Source organism: Ictalurus punctatus, chromosome 27 (assembly GCF_001660625.3).
Source record: "Ictalurus punctatus breed USDA103 chromosome 27, Coco_2.0, whole genome shotgun sequence".
In the NCBI taxonomy this organism is placed as follows: Eukaryota; Metazoa; Chordata; class Actinopteri; order Siluriformes; family Ictaluridae; genus Ictalurus; species Ictalurus punctatus.
In genome coordinates, this window is record NC_030442.2 from 3,462,501 (window position 1) to 3,476,918 (window position 14,418).

Consider the following 14,418-nt stretch of genomic DNA (forward strand, 5'->3'; position numbering starts at 1 on the left):
AATCTTTCTGATTGAGAGGGGGTCAAATACTTATTTCCCTCACTGTATATATATATATATATATATATATATATATATATATATATATATATATATATATATATATATATATACATACGTATATGTATGTGTGTGTGATTATATATATATATATATATATATATATATATATATATATATATATATATATATGTATGTATGTATGTATGTATATATATATATATATATATATATATATATATATATATATATATATATAGATAGATAGATAGATAGAGAGAGAGAGAGAGAGAGAGAGAGAGAGAGAGAGAGAGAGAGAGAGAGAGAGAGCAATTCTACCCTAACCAGTTTACACTCTGTAGTGATGGCTTTTAATTCAGCCAATTGGGCAGAGCAGGGTGCTCATAATGTTTGTGAAATTTCAGACACAAAATCTTCCAGATGGAACGTCTCAAATTTAAGCTCAAGGAAATATGAATTCCAGCTAGGCAATCGTGAGAGTTCTCAGTGACTGGCTCCACAAAATTAATTAGGCAATACAACAGTTGGTGTATTAGACACACTAATAGGGTTAATATTTTTATTTTTGGGCGACACATAGAATAACTTCATATCCTGTTCTTTGATGAGCTGTCATGTGTTGCATGTAGATATAATTCAAAATGGAAGTGACCAGGTGTGACGAGTATAAGATCAATGTGTAAGAGAGCAATTTTCCTAGTGATCTACACTAAGAGAGCAGCTCCAGCCCTTGCACGCAAACGTGCTGGCAATCCTTGTGCCACCAAATCCAATGTTTTCGATAAATAAACTAAAGACCTGCAAGCACCCCCATATTCTTGAGCCGGGTCCCCCGCAGCAGCACCTCCCCTCTCAGTCACATATAAGAGAAAGTCTTTGTTGTAGTTTGCCAGCCATAGTACAGGTGCAGAGCATAAGTCCATTCACTGTCAGTTTTTCCTTAGAACACCCAGCTCTCAGGATTTTGTCATGAAGAGAGCAATCAGTGATCCACTGAAGACCATACTTGATAACATCCAGGAAGCTTAACATTTGTTGTGTTTTATGGGGCGGAGGATGACCCCAATCATGTCCTGTCGGCCTTGGGAGAGTGCAAGGGAGTCTCTGACCACCAAGGAGTAGACCGCAGGGGAGTCCGCAGCCCGAGGGAGACGCTCCCAGGTGTATTACTGATCTAGGAATGTTAAGGGGAGTAACGGCCTTGAGAGCTCTCACATGCAGCCACACTGGAAAGAGCTGAACACAGTTCAACAACAGAAAAATAATAATTATCATGTGTAATGGAAGAGGTGACAGTAGGGACATCGGGCACTAATGGAGTTACTGGGATTACTAGTTTGTTGATTTTGCAAATTTTGTGTAAACTGCCATCCTCTTCCAGCCTTAAACATTGGTTACTGGGTGTGTTGTATTGCAGAACTTATCACAGTTGTTATCACAGCTTGCTGAAATAATGCTAGAATAACTGGGCATGTCCCTTCATCCTTTTCCGAGGACAGATGGTATTGTTTTACAGAACACAGGATGACTATACTTCACTTTAGCTTAATACAGTGTACATGTTACTTGTCATGCTTCGACCTTATGTAACCCATAATGTGCCAGGTATGTTAGCGAGTTCAGGATGAGGGATGCCACCATTACTGTCCGATTTGGAAACTGGAGACAGACAACTGGGAACACACAACTGCAAAACCTATCATTAAATGTTCAATTTATGCATCACATCAAGGCCTACTAAAAAGGTGAATAATTATCATTTGATTTACTGTATTCTGATTTTAATAATGCAGAAAGCCATTCAAAATGAGGAGTTCAGTTTTTAACACATTCACGTTCAGTTTTTAAGAGTTCTAATGTTTACAGAGCACTCAAATTGTTCGATATAAACAAATCACAAGGCCCTGATTGTGTGGAATCTGTGTTTTTGAAATTATCATCTGATATTATTTCATCTCCTTTAACTTATCTTTTTAATCTTTCATTAGACACTGGTGTTATACCAGAAATTTGTGAATCTGCTTTTGTTGTTCCTTTATTAAAACAGGGAACTCCCACTATATTAGATAATTACAGTCCAATTCCAAAGCTTTGTGTCCTATCAAAAATTCTAGAACTCCTTATCAGTGAACCATTGATATGTTATCAGATTGCAAAAAAATCTTTTCTAGTAATTAAAGTTTCCTAAAAAACATATCACCACAACAGCGGTTTTGAAAGTCTTAAACAATATCATGTAATCTCTAGATAAAGGTAATTACTGCATTCCATTTTTATCGATTTATCAAAGGCTTTCGACACAGTGGATCATGGAATATTACTGCAGAGATTAAATAATGTTGGTCTATCAAATCATTTAAAAATTATTGAAGTAATCTCTAATTCTTTAATCAAAGGAATAATTCCTCTCATAAAGGTGTCTTCTACTCTCATGTTTAGTTAATCTGTCAAAGAGTTCTGGTCTGTTGTCTTTAAAAAATACAACCCCAAGTGGCAAAGATTCATTCTTCTCCCTTCCTGAATTCCTATCTTAATATCCTTCTGGTGAATGAAAGAAACAAAAATCCTTTAATCTTGGCCTATTTGTGATGTACACTAACCTAACATGTTAATATCCCATCTGTGCTAACGAGTGATAATCCCAATAATACATAACTAAAAAATAGAGTAAATAAGGTTGAGATCTAGACATGTATTTACTCTTTTTATCGCACCAATTTTTATTCAAAACAACCTATTGAATTTGTTTTTTACTGTGTGCAACAGTAGTGTTTAGTTTAAAGGGCAGACGTGTATGCACCCCTTTGTCCCTTATTAACTTATAACTGTACTACACTCAAAATATCACTCAGACCCTTCATACATGACACATTAAATTTTGTTCACTTTATTTAAATATATCTAATTAGGAGTAATGCGTATATGTATTTAGCTTAGTCTAAAATAAAATTTACGAGCTTTGTTTCAATTTAACACAAATTTGTTTCCTTTGCTGAGCGCCATTTGTGAAAGGCATAAAAAATTCCCTTTATAAATGTATCCATTTCATTTAAACCGTATTTGATCATATTAAGATGGTGATAAGCCTACTCATGTCACAAACTACATTTCCCATCCTGCACTGCGACCTACAAACATGGCTACCATGTACTGCAATTCCTAGATCACACACCACTGCATTAAATTCACAGCACAATCACAGCTACAGTATAAAGACTTTCAATTCACTCACAGATTGTGCAGTATACGCTCCATTCCTCGTGTTTGTGATCATTGCACTGTATTATTTAAATATTGAGACTTGTGTTTCGTATACATTTCGTATACATATCCATAGCACACCATATATAATATATATTTGTATATTCACACAATATTTTGTTCTATTCTATTCAACAGTACAAATATTATATTAATATTTTAATAAATAGAAACAAATATTATTATTTTATTATTATTTTATTATTTATTTTCTGCTTTGAGTTCATTGCGATCGTGATGTGAGTGACCAATTGGCATGGCAACATCTTGGCATGTAAAGATTTATAAACACGTTCACGTAAAGGAATCAAAGATACATAAATTAGTTAGAGTTATTCCAGCTCTTTTTAGTAAGTCAGTTCATTTGACTCAGTTCAACAATAAGCTCCCAATCGGGTCTTCATTCTGTACGACTAATGGCTTTTATAATTCAGCCAAAGTTAGCAATATTTGGACCCATGATTAATATGTGTGTACATATATCACTTAAATTTTTCAGAGTAGACTAATTATACTAAACCTTTAATTGTTCATAACTTTGGATTATGTTTAGCATAAAACCTTAAATAATATAAAAACAAACATAATTACCCATGTGTATTGAGCATTTTATTTAGCTTGATCTATCCAAAACTCAAATCATTCCAAACAAATCACACTCACAACACTGCTGGACTACAGATCTAATACGGCTGTGAAGGTTGTCAGTACTCTCTAGAAACAAATGTTTAGGCTCAACAAAACATTAACTCAACAGTTTGCAAAACATCAATCATTTTGAGTTATGACAACTTTAATTTAATTTCAACCAACGAACTACACTGAGTTAGAGAAATGACCTTTTCCTCTACAATCAAATTTATTTTCAATTAAAACTTATTTAATAATCTGTATAATAAACACAAGTTTTTAAATTGATTACTCATAAAAATCAAGTTGTTCCAACAATTTTTTTCACATTATGTAAAGGAATTTAAGTGTTATGTACTTAATTACCATAATTATGAACACAAGTTGACAATCGTTTTTTGTTTTTTTTTAATTACGTTGCTCCAATTAGATTTTCTCCAGTAGAATGCAGCCTTTTAAACCAGGAGAAATTACTAACTTCAAATCGTATAACAATATTAACTAAAATCTGATGTAATTTACAATATAAATATCATACCTAGCCTCTCTGCAGGATTTACAGACATAAAAGCACTGAATGAAATGAGCAATATAGACAAAGAAGAAACACTCTGCGTCTACTACTTTTATCTCTCATAGAACTATCCACAATCCAAAGGCTGCTAATTCTGCTCAAAGAACAAACTGACTACAATAGAGCTAGAAGGCGATGTGTGTGAATGACAAAATATATATTTTTTAATGTGTCAGTACATGAAATTAGATTACACAATGTAGTTGACTTTTACACGAATAAGCAGAAATGTAATCATGCTTTTCTTTCCTATAGCACAAATGAAAAGCCCTCTCTAGATGAGCAGATTTGTCAAATGAAACTTTTTCATTCTTATCCACTGTTACAGTAAACTAAAGAGCAGATATTCAAATTACACTGCTAAATATGACTAGCATTAGCTAAATATAGTCCATCAATTGTATTAGCTGGTGTAGTCTATCTTATACACGAGTCCACTATTGGTCATATAACAATTGAGAATATGACCAAATTAATTTCTTTTGTAGAATTTAATTGTAAGTGAAATGATACTCACATTGTAATGTCCTCTGTATAGTATTTGTTCAGTCTACAGGTCCTCTAACACAGTCTTAACTGTCTGAATTTGTGTGACTAATCTTGTGACTTGAAGTTATCAAGTCACAAGTGATGACTTGATAACTTGATAACTTACTAATGAAGTTATCAAGCCCACTTCATTAAGTTCACTTAAATTTTGTTTTAAATCAGTTAATGCAGAAATTTCAGTTTACATTGCACAAAATATTTAATTGATATAATTAACACTATTATGTCAACACAACCCATCAAAATAATGTTTACAACTTTAAATATTTAATTACATCAATAAATTAGAATTTTTATCTTGCAACCACACATTGAATCAAGTTGTGGCAATAGGTCCCCTAAATTACTTTTTAGAGTGTAGACCCTGCTCTATATGTTGTGTTTTACCATACAGATTCTAAATTTCACCTTTATTTATAAAAAAAAAATATATGTATTAAAACGAAGAATGTTATCACACGTGATTTGTCACACACCCATGTACATCGACATGACATTCAGTCAGTGCATGAAGTGCGCGTGTCCGTGAAGTGTGGCTAAAAGATCATCCTATTATTCTGTCTTGTATTAATTGACAAAAATAACTAAAACAGGAGACGACTCATAGAGCCGACTCATTCACAAATGACACATCACTAACACAACTTGGTCACGTATTCTATAATCTGGGCTAAGACCTCCTTTTAGGCCTGCCGAAAAATATTCCTTTTTATCTCTCTGCTCACGTCATAATTATCACCTAATTTTTAGGATATAAACGAAAGGTCCAAATGTACACTCTCCTCCACATTCTGAGCATATGACTTATTCATTTCTCAACAGAGGCTTAGGGGCAGTTTACACAACAACAGCGTTTTGGGGCCTGAAAATGCACACTTTTTAAAACAGTTTTCAAAGTGCAAATTTCTATTATTATTGTTATTTATTTATTTATTTTAGTATTTTAAATAAACGAGCACACGAAAGGCTAAATATGGGATTGAAGACAGAAAAATCCATCTCCACAATTAAAATAAAAATAGGCCAAATCCATGCCATGAGTTTTCACAATTCCTCATGAGAATTAATCATTTTACAAGTCCAACTATCGAGACTCTAAGTAACTGGAGAAACTTTTCCGCCTTCAGTAAATCGTCATGTAACGTACCCCTTCTCCTTTTCTGTATCACACAATCGGGGAATATTTTTTTATATATTAAAGGTCTAAAAGTTCTTAAGTAATTTACACAACGGGAAATCTGGCAGTTGTCTAAAATATTTACGATGCCAAGTTCTTGACAGCTCCACAATTTTTAAAACACTCACAGCAGTTATTGATAAAGTAATTATTATAATACAAACCGTCCCACCGGACTCACACCTCGAAGTCTGTACAAGATTCAAATATTCATTGAAAAGGCAGAAATATCTCACAAAGTTCTGTTTTACTCATCTCAATCTGAAGATCACACACACACACACACACAGTGTTTATTATTATTTTTTCTTTCTCTTTTTTTTTCTTTCACACAGAAGCAGGCCTGCCTGCGCAGATAAGAACACACGAACACACACACACACACACACACACACTGAGGCCTTTACTCACACTTGTTTCCAAAACTAATTTTCAGAGCTCATCAAACACACGTCTCCTTATGTATGAAGTTCATATACACACATTTTTGTTCTAGTAATAACAGAGTGATATCTTCCTAATGTAAGGCTCCCGGAATGTTGCCCCTCACCCAAGTGGAATCTCGCTTGGCATGGACACCCCACTCATTTCCAGCACTCACTCACCGGGGAGAGCTCAACAATCGAACACCGCCACAGCATCGAACCCCACGACACCGCAATCCTTACCACAGGAGAACGTCACTCAAAAATGAAGAAATCAGACACGCTGATTCAACAGAATTGGAGCGCTTTCCTGCTCAGATCAATGTGGAGTTTTACGATACCACGGTTCAGTGTCAACTGATAAGAACGCGCCCACAGAGAGCCGTGGATGGATCAGAGCCACGTGGCCAGGCTGCCAGAAACTCACTCAGGAAAAAACGACAAAGACCGTTTAGCCTCCAAACTAGCGTTCCGCCTCTATAGTCGAAATAAGATTAAATTCTGCCTGCAAGTCGAGACGCTGTTTAAGAAGTTCTGGAGAGGGGTTCAATGCACATTTCTGATCTAGGTTACTGATCGCAGATGTAAGTTCATTAACCCTAGCAGTGCATTTTTTATTACAGTGAGCAGAATAAGAAATATTCTGCCCTCTGATATAGGATTTAAGTGTCTCCCATAACAATGAATAAGAGGTGGAGTCATTCTGATTGAAGAAAAGAAAGTCATCAATAGAAGTAGAAATGAACTCACAGAATTCGCTGTCTGCTAAAAGAAGAGAGTTAAATCTCCAAGGCGGTGGGCTACGTTTATAAATAGAAAGATGAATATCTAATTGTAGAGGCACATGGTCAGAAATTACAATTCCCAGATAGTCAGAAGAAACTACACAAGAATCAAGAGTGCTGTCTATAAAAAAAAAAAATCAATTCTCGAATAGGAATGATGCACCTGGGAGAAGAAAGAAAACTTTTTAAGAGAGGGGTTATGGGATCACCGTGGATCAACGAGACCATTCTGACACATAAAATCGGAAAATGTTTTAGACATTGCAGACTGATTCAGAGAACGGGGATTAGACCGATCTAAGTTTGGGTCAATTACACAGTTTAAATCTCCACCGAAAATCAACAGGTGAGTATTTAAGAAAGGGAGATTGCTCGACTATCTATTAGCAGATTCCACATCATCAAAGTTTGGAGCGTATACATTTACCAACAACACCTGTCTTTGCATCAGAGTACCAGCAACTATAATATATCTACCATTCGCATCAGCGATAACATTAGTGGACGAAAACTGTAACCTTTTGTCAATTAAAATAGCGACCCCTCTTGCTTTTGAATTAAAGTTGGAGTGGAAGACTTGACTCACCCAAGGGCAGAGTAACCTTTGATGATCTTTAATACGTAGGTGCGTCTCCTGTAAAAATACTATATTGGTGTTTAAACGTTTCAAATCTGTAAAAACCTTAGATCTCTTGACAGGATTACCCATACCTCTGACGTTCCAACTAATAAATCTTAAAGGCGTGCCTGTCCCAGCTGTGCTCGGATCCATATTACTACTAACCATTTAAATAAAGTAAACCATAGGAATATAAATATCCAATTAGAGCCGAAGTGAGAGAATTAGAGTCAGGTCCAAAAGCCAGCGTCTGTTATGGTATGGGGGTGTATCAGTGCACATGGCATGGGTAACTCACACATCTGTGAGGGCAGCATTAATGCAGAAAGATATGTACACATTTTGGAGCAACATACGCTGCCATCCAGGACAACGCCAAACCACATTCTGCCCGGATTACAAGCACATGGTTGCGTAAGCTGAGAGTTGTATAATAACTATAATATTTTAATGTGACTCATTCATTCATGTGAAATACATTTATTCTTCTTTAAAATTTTATATGTAAGAACAGATTTTGTTTACTGATGTCAAATTTCTTTAAAACAACCCATCTTCTTCAGACTTTCTGAAAACACTTGAAATATAATCATAAAAAAAAGTTATGCGTCATAACACTAAGGCACCACTAGGGGTTAGGGTTAGTCTGTTAGCATTTTGAATGTCACTTCATATTTCAGTGCAGCTTCCTATATTCCATTTGACCACTGTGTGTTCTGAGACCTTTCTATCAGAGCCAGCATTCATTTTTTCAAGCAGTTTGTGCTACAGTAGCTCTTCTGTGGGATTGGACCAGACTTTCTCGCCTTCGAGCCTTGGGCACCCATGACCCTCTCAGCAGTTCTCTTTCTTTGGATCACTTTTGTTAGGTACTAACCACTACATACCAGAAACACCCCACGAGACCTGCCGTTTTGGAGATGCTCTGACCCAGTCATCACAATTTGGCCCTTGTCAAAGTCATTCAGATCCTTACACTTGCCCATTTCTCCGTCTTCCAGCACATCAACTTCAAGAACTGACTGTTCATTTGCTGCCTAATAAATATATCCCACCCCTTGACAGGTGCCAGTGTATTGAAATAATGTTATTCATGTCACCTGTCAGTGGATTTAATGTTATGGCTGATTGGTGCATGTTACAGCAGCTATTAAACGTTGTTTCCTCCCCAGCTTCTCTTTTTATTAAAGTTAAAACTTAGTCACAGCTTTACCTCTGACTGATACAAAGTGCTGACACTGGAGACTCCATAAAGGTGTAATAAACGTCTCCTTCCAGAAAAGTTCATCATATGAACAATTACTCTTTGTTTTAAATGTGTTTATGTGGAGCATTCACCATACAAGTTACTTTGAATGAGCTGTGACCATAAAAACAATGACGTATTAAAACAAGCACATTAATATAAACATGAGTTCGCAGCCGAACTACTTTATATGGGGGAAAATCAACCAGTCAGAATCGAGTATTCAACAGCACAAAAGGTCAGTTGTGAATGGTTTGTGTTCTTCTTGTAAATTTGTATTGTAATGCTGTGGGTGTACATGAGGCTGCTTTTCAGCACATAAAGAGTGAAGGAGATTTTAGAAAAAAGTTGTGGTCAGAGCGCTTCCGCTCTCCTGCATCTAAAACACAACTGAAGTGTTTCCTGACTGAAGCAGAACGATTTCAGAGTGCTTCTTAACAGGGTTCCAGCGTCAGCATGACAACGGTACTTTGGTTCTGTGAGTAAAAGTTGTTAATTCACCATTTTACCTTAGAAGATATTTATCTCTTTGAACAGATGAGTGGATTCTAACCATTAACATGTGTGGTGGTGTTTTTTCCTAGATCTACTTGTGTTCTGTGGAGCTGCAGAAAGTTTCACGGAGAAGTCGGTAGATTTGAGACAAAATGTGACTCTAAAGTGTGAGGTCTCTGTAAGCGATGTGTTCTGGTTCCTGATCAAGCCGTCAGAACCTCCGGTGTTTATATTACACTCTTTCTCAAGTAGTATCCTGGAGCCAGTATACAGTAACACGACCTTCAGCAAGAGATTCTCAGTGCAATATAACAGCAGTTTATTTATACACAATATCAGTACTAATGAATTCGGAGTATATTATTGTATTCAAACTGGTTCACCTTACAACATCAGCAGAGGAATCAGACTTTACATCCGGAATCATTCAGCTGGTGAGTTTATTTAAATTAAAGTTACAGTAATATCCTTTAATAACCGTGTTGAACAGGTTTTTGATTAAAGTGACTTTTGTTTTATTGCAATTCCAGTGTAGAAATGATTTGATTGTGTATGCATTTCTGTTGACAACTCCAAGAACTTATAGTTCAAAAAAATTATAGCATTTCTGATTTTCTGGGATTTTTTAAAAATTGTGATTTAAAAAAAATCATTACTGCCCATTATCCAAGTTATTATATACAGTACTTTATTGTCTTACTAGCCTGTTTGACTGCTCACTTGAATGGAATAGCCATTACCTTAAATCTAATATGTTCTGTTTGTGGAAAGATGAAAAACAGAAATCTCTACAGTGCCGAGAAATATTAATATTACAAAATATTATTCTACAAATGTAATTAATAAGCTGTACCGAAGGCATCCTTGGAATTTGATTTTACATCTAAAGTGGTACCTGTCTGTGTTAAAACTTTGGACGACCCCCAATGCAGACCTTCATCCGTGTCTGATACAAAATCCATTGTAGATAAACTAGTGTGCTTAGTGGAATTAAAACTGTCTGAATTTTCCCAATTGTTTCCAGAGAATCAGACGTGTGAAACTGAACAATGTCAGAATGAGACAGGATACAAAGAAGCCGTCCTCTTGCCGATTCTCATCATATCAGTTATAATGAACTTTGTTCTGGCCGTTTCAGTTGCAGGTGTGTTTAATTTACTGTGTATTCTGGTGACATGTCAATAATTGAGAATATACTGAGTATATTCTACACAACTGATCTGGTCAATTTAATGACTTAGCATTGTCTATGACCTTAAATGAGATTATTAAAAGGTTTATTACATAAAAAGTCTATTAATTCCAAACTGATGTTCTTGAAATTGCATGCTTGTGACATATTTTATAGTTATAAGATATTTACTGTGCAAAATATACCTTGTGTATGAAGTTAACTGTATACCTGATCAAATTCAGTTACATTTATTTTGGCCTGTTAAATAGGTCTCAAAGTCTAAACTACCTGAAGCGAAGATTATCTATTGACCTTAAGTGATTTTAAAGTTAGTCTAATTTCATTATATTAATAGTTCTTTATACAGGAGAAAATACAAGATCTATTCTATAATTTATTATTAAAAGCTATTGACACACAGGCTTCGTTCATGTGTATAATAAAGTCGGTTAACAAAGTCCTGAGTGTCGCCGGGTTCATTCTGTATTTTTATGTTTTAGTTTTTACAGTGTGTCACTGCAGAAGACGTCGAAAAACTCAAGCACAACCTTCAGATCCTGGTTTACAGCCGCATCAGGACAGCACCGGCCCTGTGGTAGGCTAACTGCTCTTTCTTTTGGCCTTTTGCTTTTGTTTCATTGTTTTTTTAACAATACTTTAAATGATTTTCCAATTTAAATCTTCATGCGCTTACTCTCAGGTCATTTTCACCTGATTAATTAAATTAAATGATAAAATAAACTGTCCTGCAATCAGGAAGATCCCCAGGTGTGGTAGTGTCTACTGAGGACTCTGTTTCCATCAGTGTTGTTTACTGTAATCATTGAGATGAATTAGATGATCGAGTCGTTGTAGATGTGGGTACGGTGCCTGCTGCAGTGAAGACGGAAAGTCCCACGTGTGAAAGCTGCATCGTGCTACACAGACCGAGATGTGTTAATGTGTGTGAGAAAGTTACACGAGCTGGAAAACATGTTAAAATACATGTTCGTAGAAATGCCTCGGCTGTTAAAACGCCCCGATGCATTTGCAAATATTCGAAATGCAAATATATCTTTATGTTCATATACAAAGAAAATGCGTTGATAATGAAATAAGGATAAATAAACCTTTTACAGTTTTCAGTTTACGCTTTAGAACATATCGACAAAAACGAAGGCTGCGAAGACGACTATATACCTAACTAGTAATTAATCTTCTGGATAATGTGCTCAATAAAACAAAAAACTGTTTACAGGATGAAAACATAAATAGATTAGCGTGAACTGAAAGTAAGGAGGCGTAAATAAATATTTGGAAATAATCCTGTTACTAGTACATTTTAAAAGTACTTTTAAGAATCCAATTGATTTGTACACTTTATAATTCCTGTGCTGTGGTGTACATACAGCGCTGTGGTTATATGTACAGTTCACACACCAGGACGGCTCTGCTCATGAAAAAACATTGTTTGTTGCAGACACGCCCATAAGTGTGTGAACTTTATCATACTTCAGTTTCACACATTAATGCACTGCATTTAATATTTTTTTCCACCACCGTGTCGCGTCTTGAACATATGCATTAACGTGTTAATGTTGCTTTTATTAATCCTGTCACATCGCATCATTCTTTCAGTATGCCGAGGTGCAGTTCAGCAAGAACGGACCCGTCAGGACGGCTAACGGACCCGTCAGGACGGCTAACCTCGACAGCACGTATGCTCTTGTAAATCTGTGACCCCGAGTGACCCCACGCAACACCTTGGACCACACGTGACGTTTCATCATATTCATAAAGAAGGCCCGTTACTGCAGCTTCCGTGTATGGACAATTCGCAAATGAGTCGTTTGTAAAAACCAGATGAACTGATTCACGAGCATGAACAAATCTTTTTTATTATTATTTTATTTTATTTAAGGCCTAAATTTATAGAAGTGCTTTTGTAGATGCTGTTCGAGTTGCTAATCAAAAAACTCACATTGTTAAGAGTCACTTAATGAGATGATTTGGAAGATTCGAATGACTTAAGTGAGTCATTGGACTGAAATGAGTCATGCTTCAAACCCTGATAATGTTTAGTAGTGTTCCGACTAGAGTGTCAGCCATTTTGAGAAACATTTTACAAAAGGCGGCAAGGGGGTGAGGGTGGGGTTGGGGGGCCTAGGCATTGTCGTCTATCTCTCGCAGGACACGATATTTTCCCATAATGCCCTGACAGTGTTTCAGTTATGCTGCATTTAGACTGACCTCGTTAGTGTAGGAAGTTGCATCATTTTCGACCTCTGCATTCAAGCTACAACGTGGGGAAAACCATGGACGCCTTGCCAGCTAACTGCAATGAGCGATGTATATTCACCTATAAAGGCAATGTATATATATTTTAACAAGCACATATGTCTGTATGTTGATTGATCTAAAGCAAATACTTGTAAATACAGTAATATACTCAGGTAAAGGTAAGAAATTGTTTACTGATGCTGAAGCAGCTATATTGATTTGCCCTTACTTGCTGAACTCGGGGTCGAGGAGACGAGTCGATGAGCAGGAATTCTGAGTCGAGGGAGCGCTTACGTTCATTTTTTTTCCTAGTCAGAGATCGGAAATGACAAGTTGGGACCTTCAATCAAACGCAGCATTAGATTACAGTGTCACATTTAAACAACTGTGCAATGAAATAAAGTCTTATAAAATATCTTTATCTCACCTGCTCTCTTCTCCTTATTGATCACAAACCAAACATCCTTTAAAAATAACACTTTACAAAAATACTCACTGGATTTACTCAAGTCCACTTTTACTCTGAGTTCGGATCCAGTACTGATACTCGGTACGTGTATATGAGCGGCCATCTTGGAAGACAACTTGGAATGTCATTGTTCTCCCCCCACAGTTTGGTATTATTCCACGCAAGAAAAGAGGCGGAGTCAGTTATTAATTGGTTAATTGATTACACAAATGGCCTTTTTTTGTTTGTTTGTTTTTATGATATGCTTCCCAAGCCCAGCCTCCCAAAGTTTTCCAGTTCCGATCATTTGTTAGCATTTTAAAAGATTGATGTATTTAGTGAGATTCTAAATTTTAAGTATACTTAAACACCTTAATGAATGGGAAACAATGATTTTTCTCTCGAACTCCAAAAGTGTGTGATACAGACTGTCCGTCCCCGCTGCTAAGAAAAAAAAGCGCACTCGGCTCGTGCAAGGTGCTCGACTTTTATTCAGACTTTTTTTCTTCTTCTCTGTGGTTTTGCACCTTTAGCTCTGGGTTAGATTATGACACGAAGCCACGTTGTCCTTAGAGGAAGTGGCAGGAAGAGCTTTGCTATGTGTGATTTGCGGTTAAAGCACGAGTCCTTTTTTAACAAAAGTCTGAATACAATCTCTACATTAATCTATAATCATTTACCGAACCTGTTTTTTTTTTTTTATTATTATTATTCAGTTATTTGAATCAGATTCATGGTGAACACATAACAAGCCA

General features: G+C 36.0%; 2 protein-coding genes across 5 annotated transcripts in view; one reads left to right on the forward strand and one right to left on the reverse strand.

Annotated features, from left to right (window-relative positions):
- LOC108259252 (uncharacterized) overlaps positions 1-14,418 on the forward strand; it is a 201,073-nt gene that overhangs the window by 38,049 nt on the left and 148,606 nt on the right. Inside the window, exons 3-5 of one of the 4 annotated variants that reach the window (XM_047151729.2) lie at positions 10,807-10,926; positions 11,457-11,551; positions 12,574-13,636. The exons of the other annotated variants lie outside the window; for them this stretch is intronic. Of the exons in view, the coding sequence (XP_047007685.2) occupies positions 10,807-10,926; positions 11,457-11,551; positions 12,574-12,675 (317 nt within the window). The 3' untranslated portion in view covers positions 12,676-13,636. Of the gene's footprint in view, positions 1-10,806; positions 10,927-11,456; positions 11,552-12,573; positions 13,637-14,418 lie in introns of those variants that run through there. 4 annotated transcript variants of the gene reach the window in all.
- The window catches only part of LOC108259253 (CD276 antigen homolog), a 46,706-nt gene that overhangs the window by 15,685 nt on the left and 16,603 nt on the right, over positions 1-14,418 (reverse strand). The gene's annotated exons all lie outside the window — the stretch shown is intronic.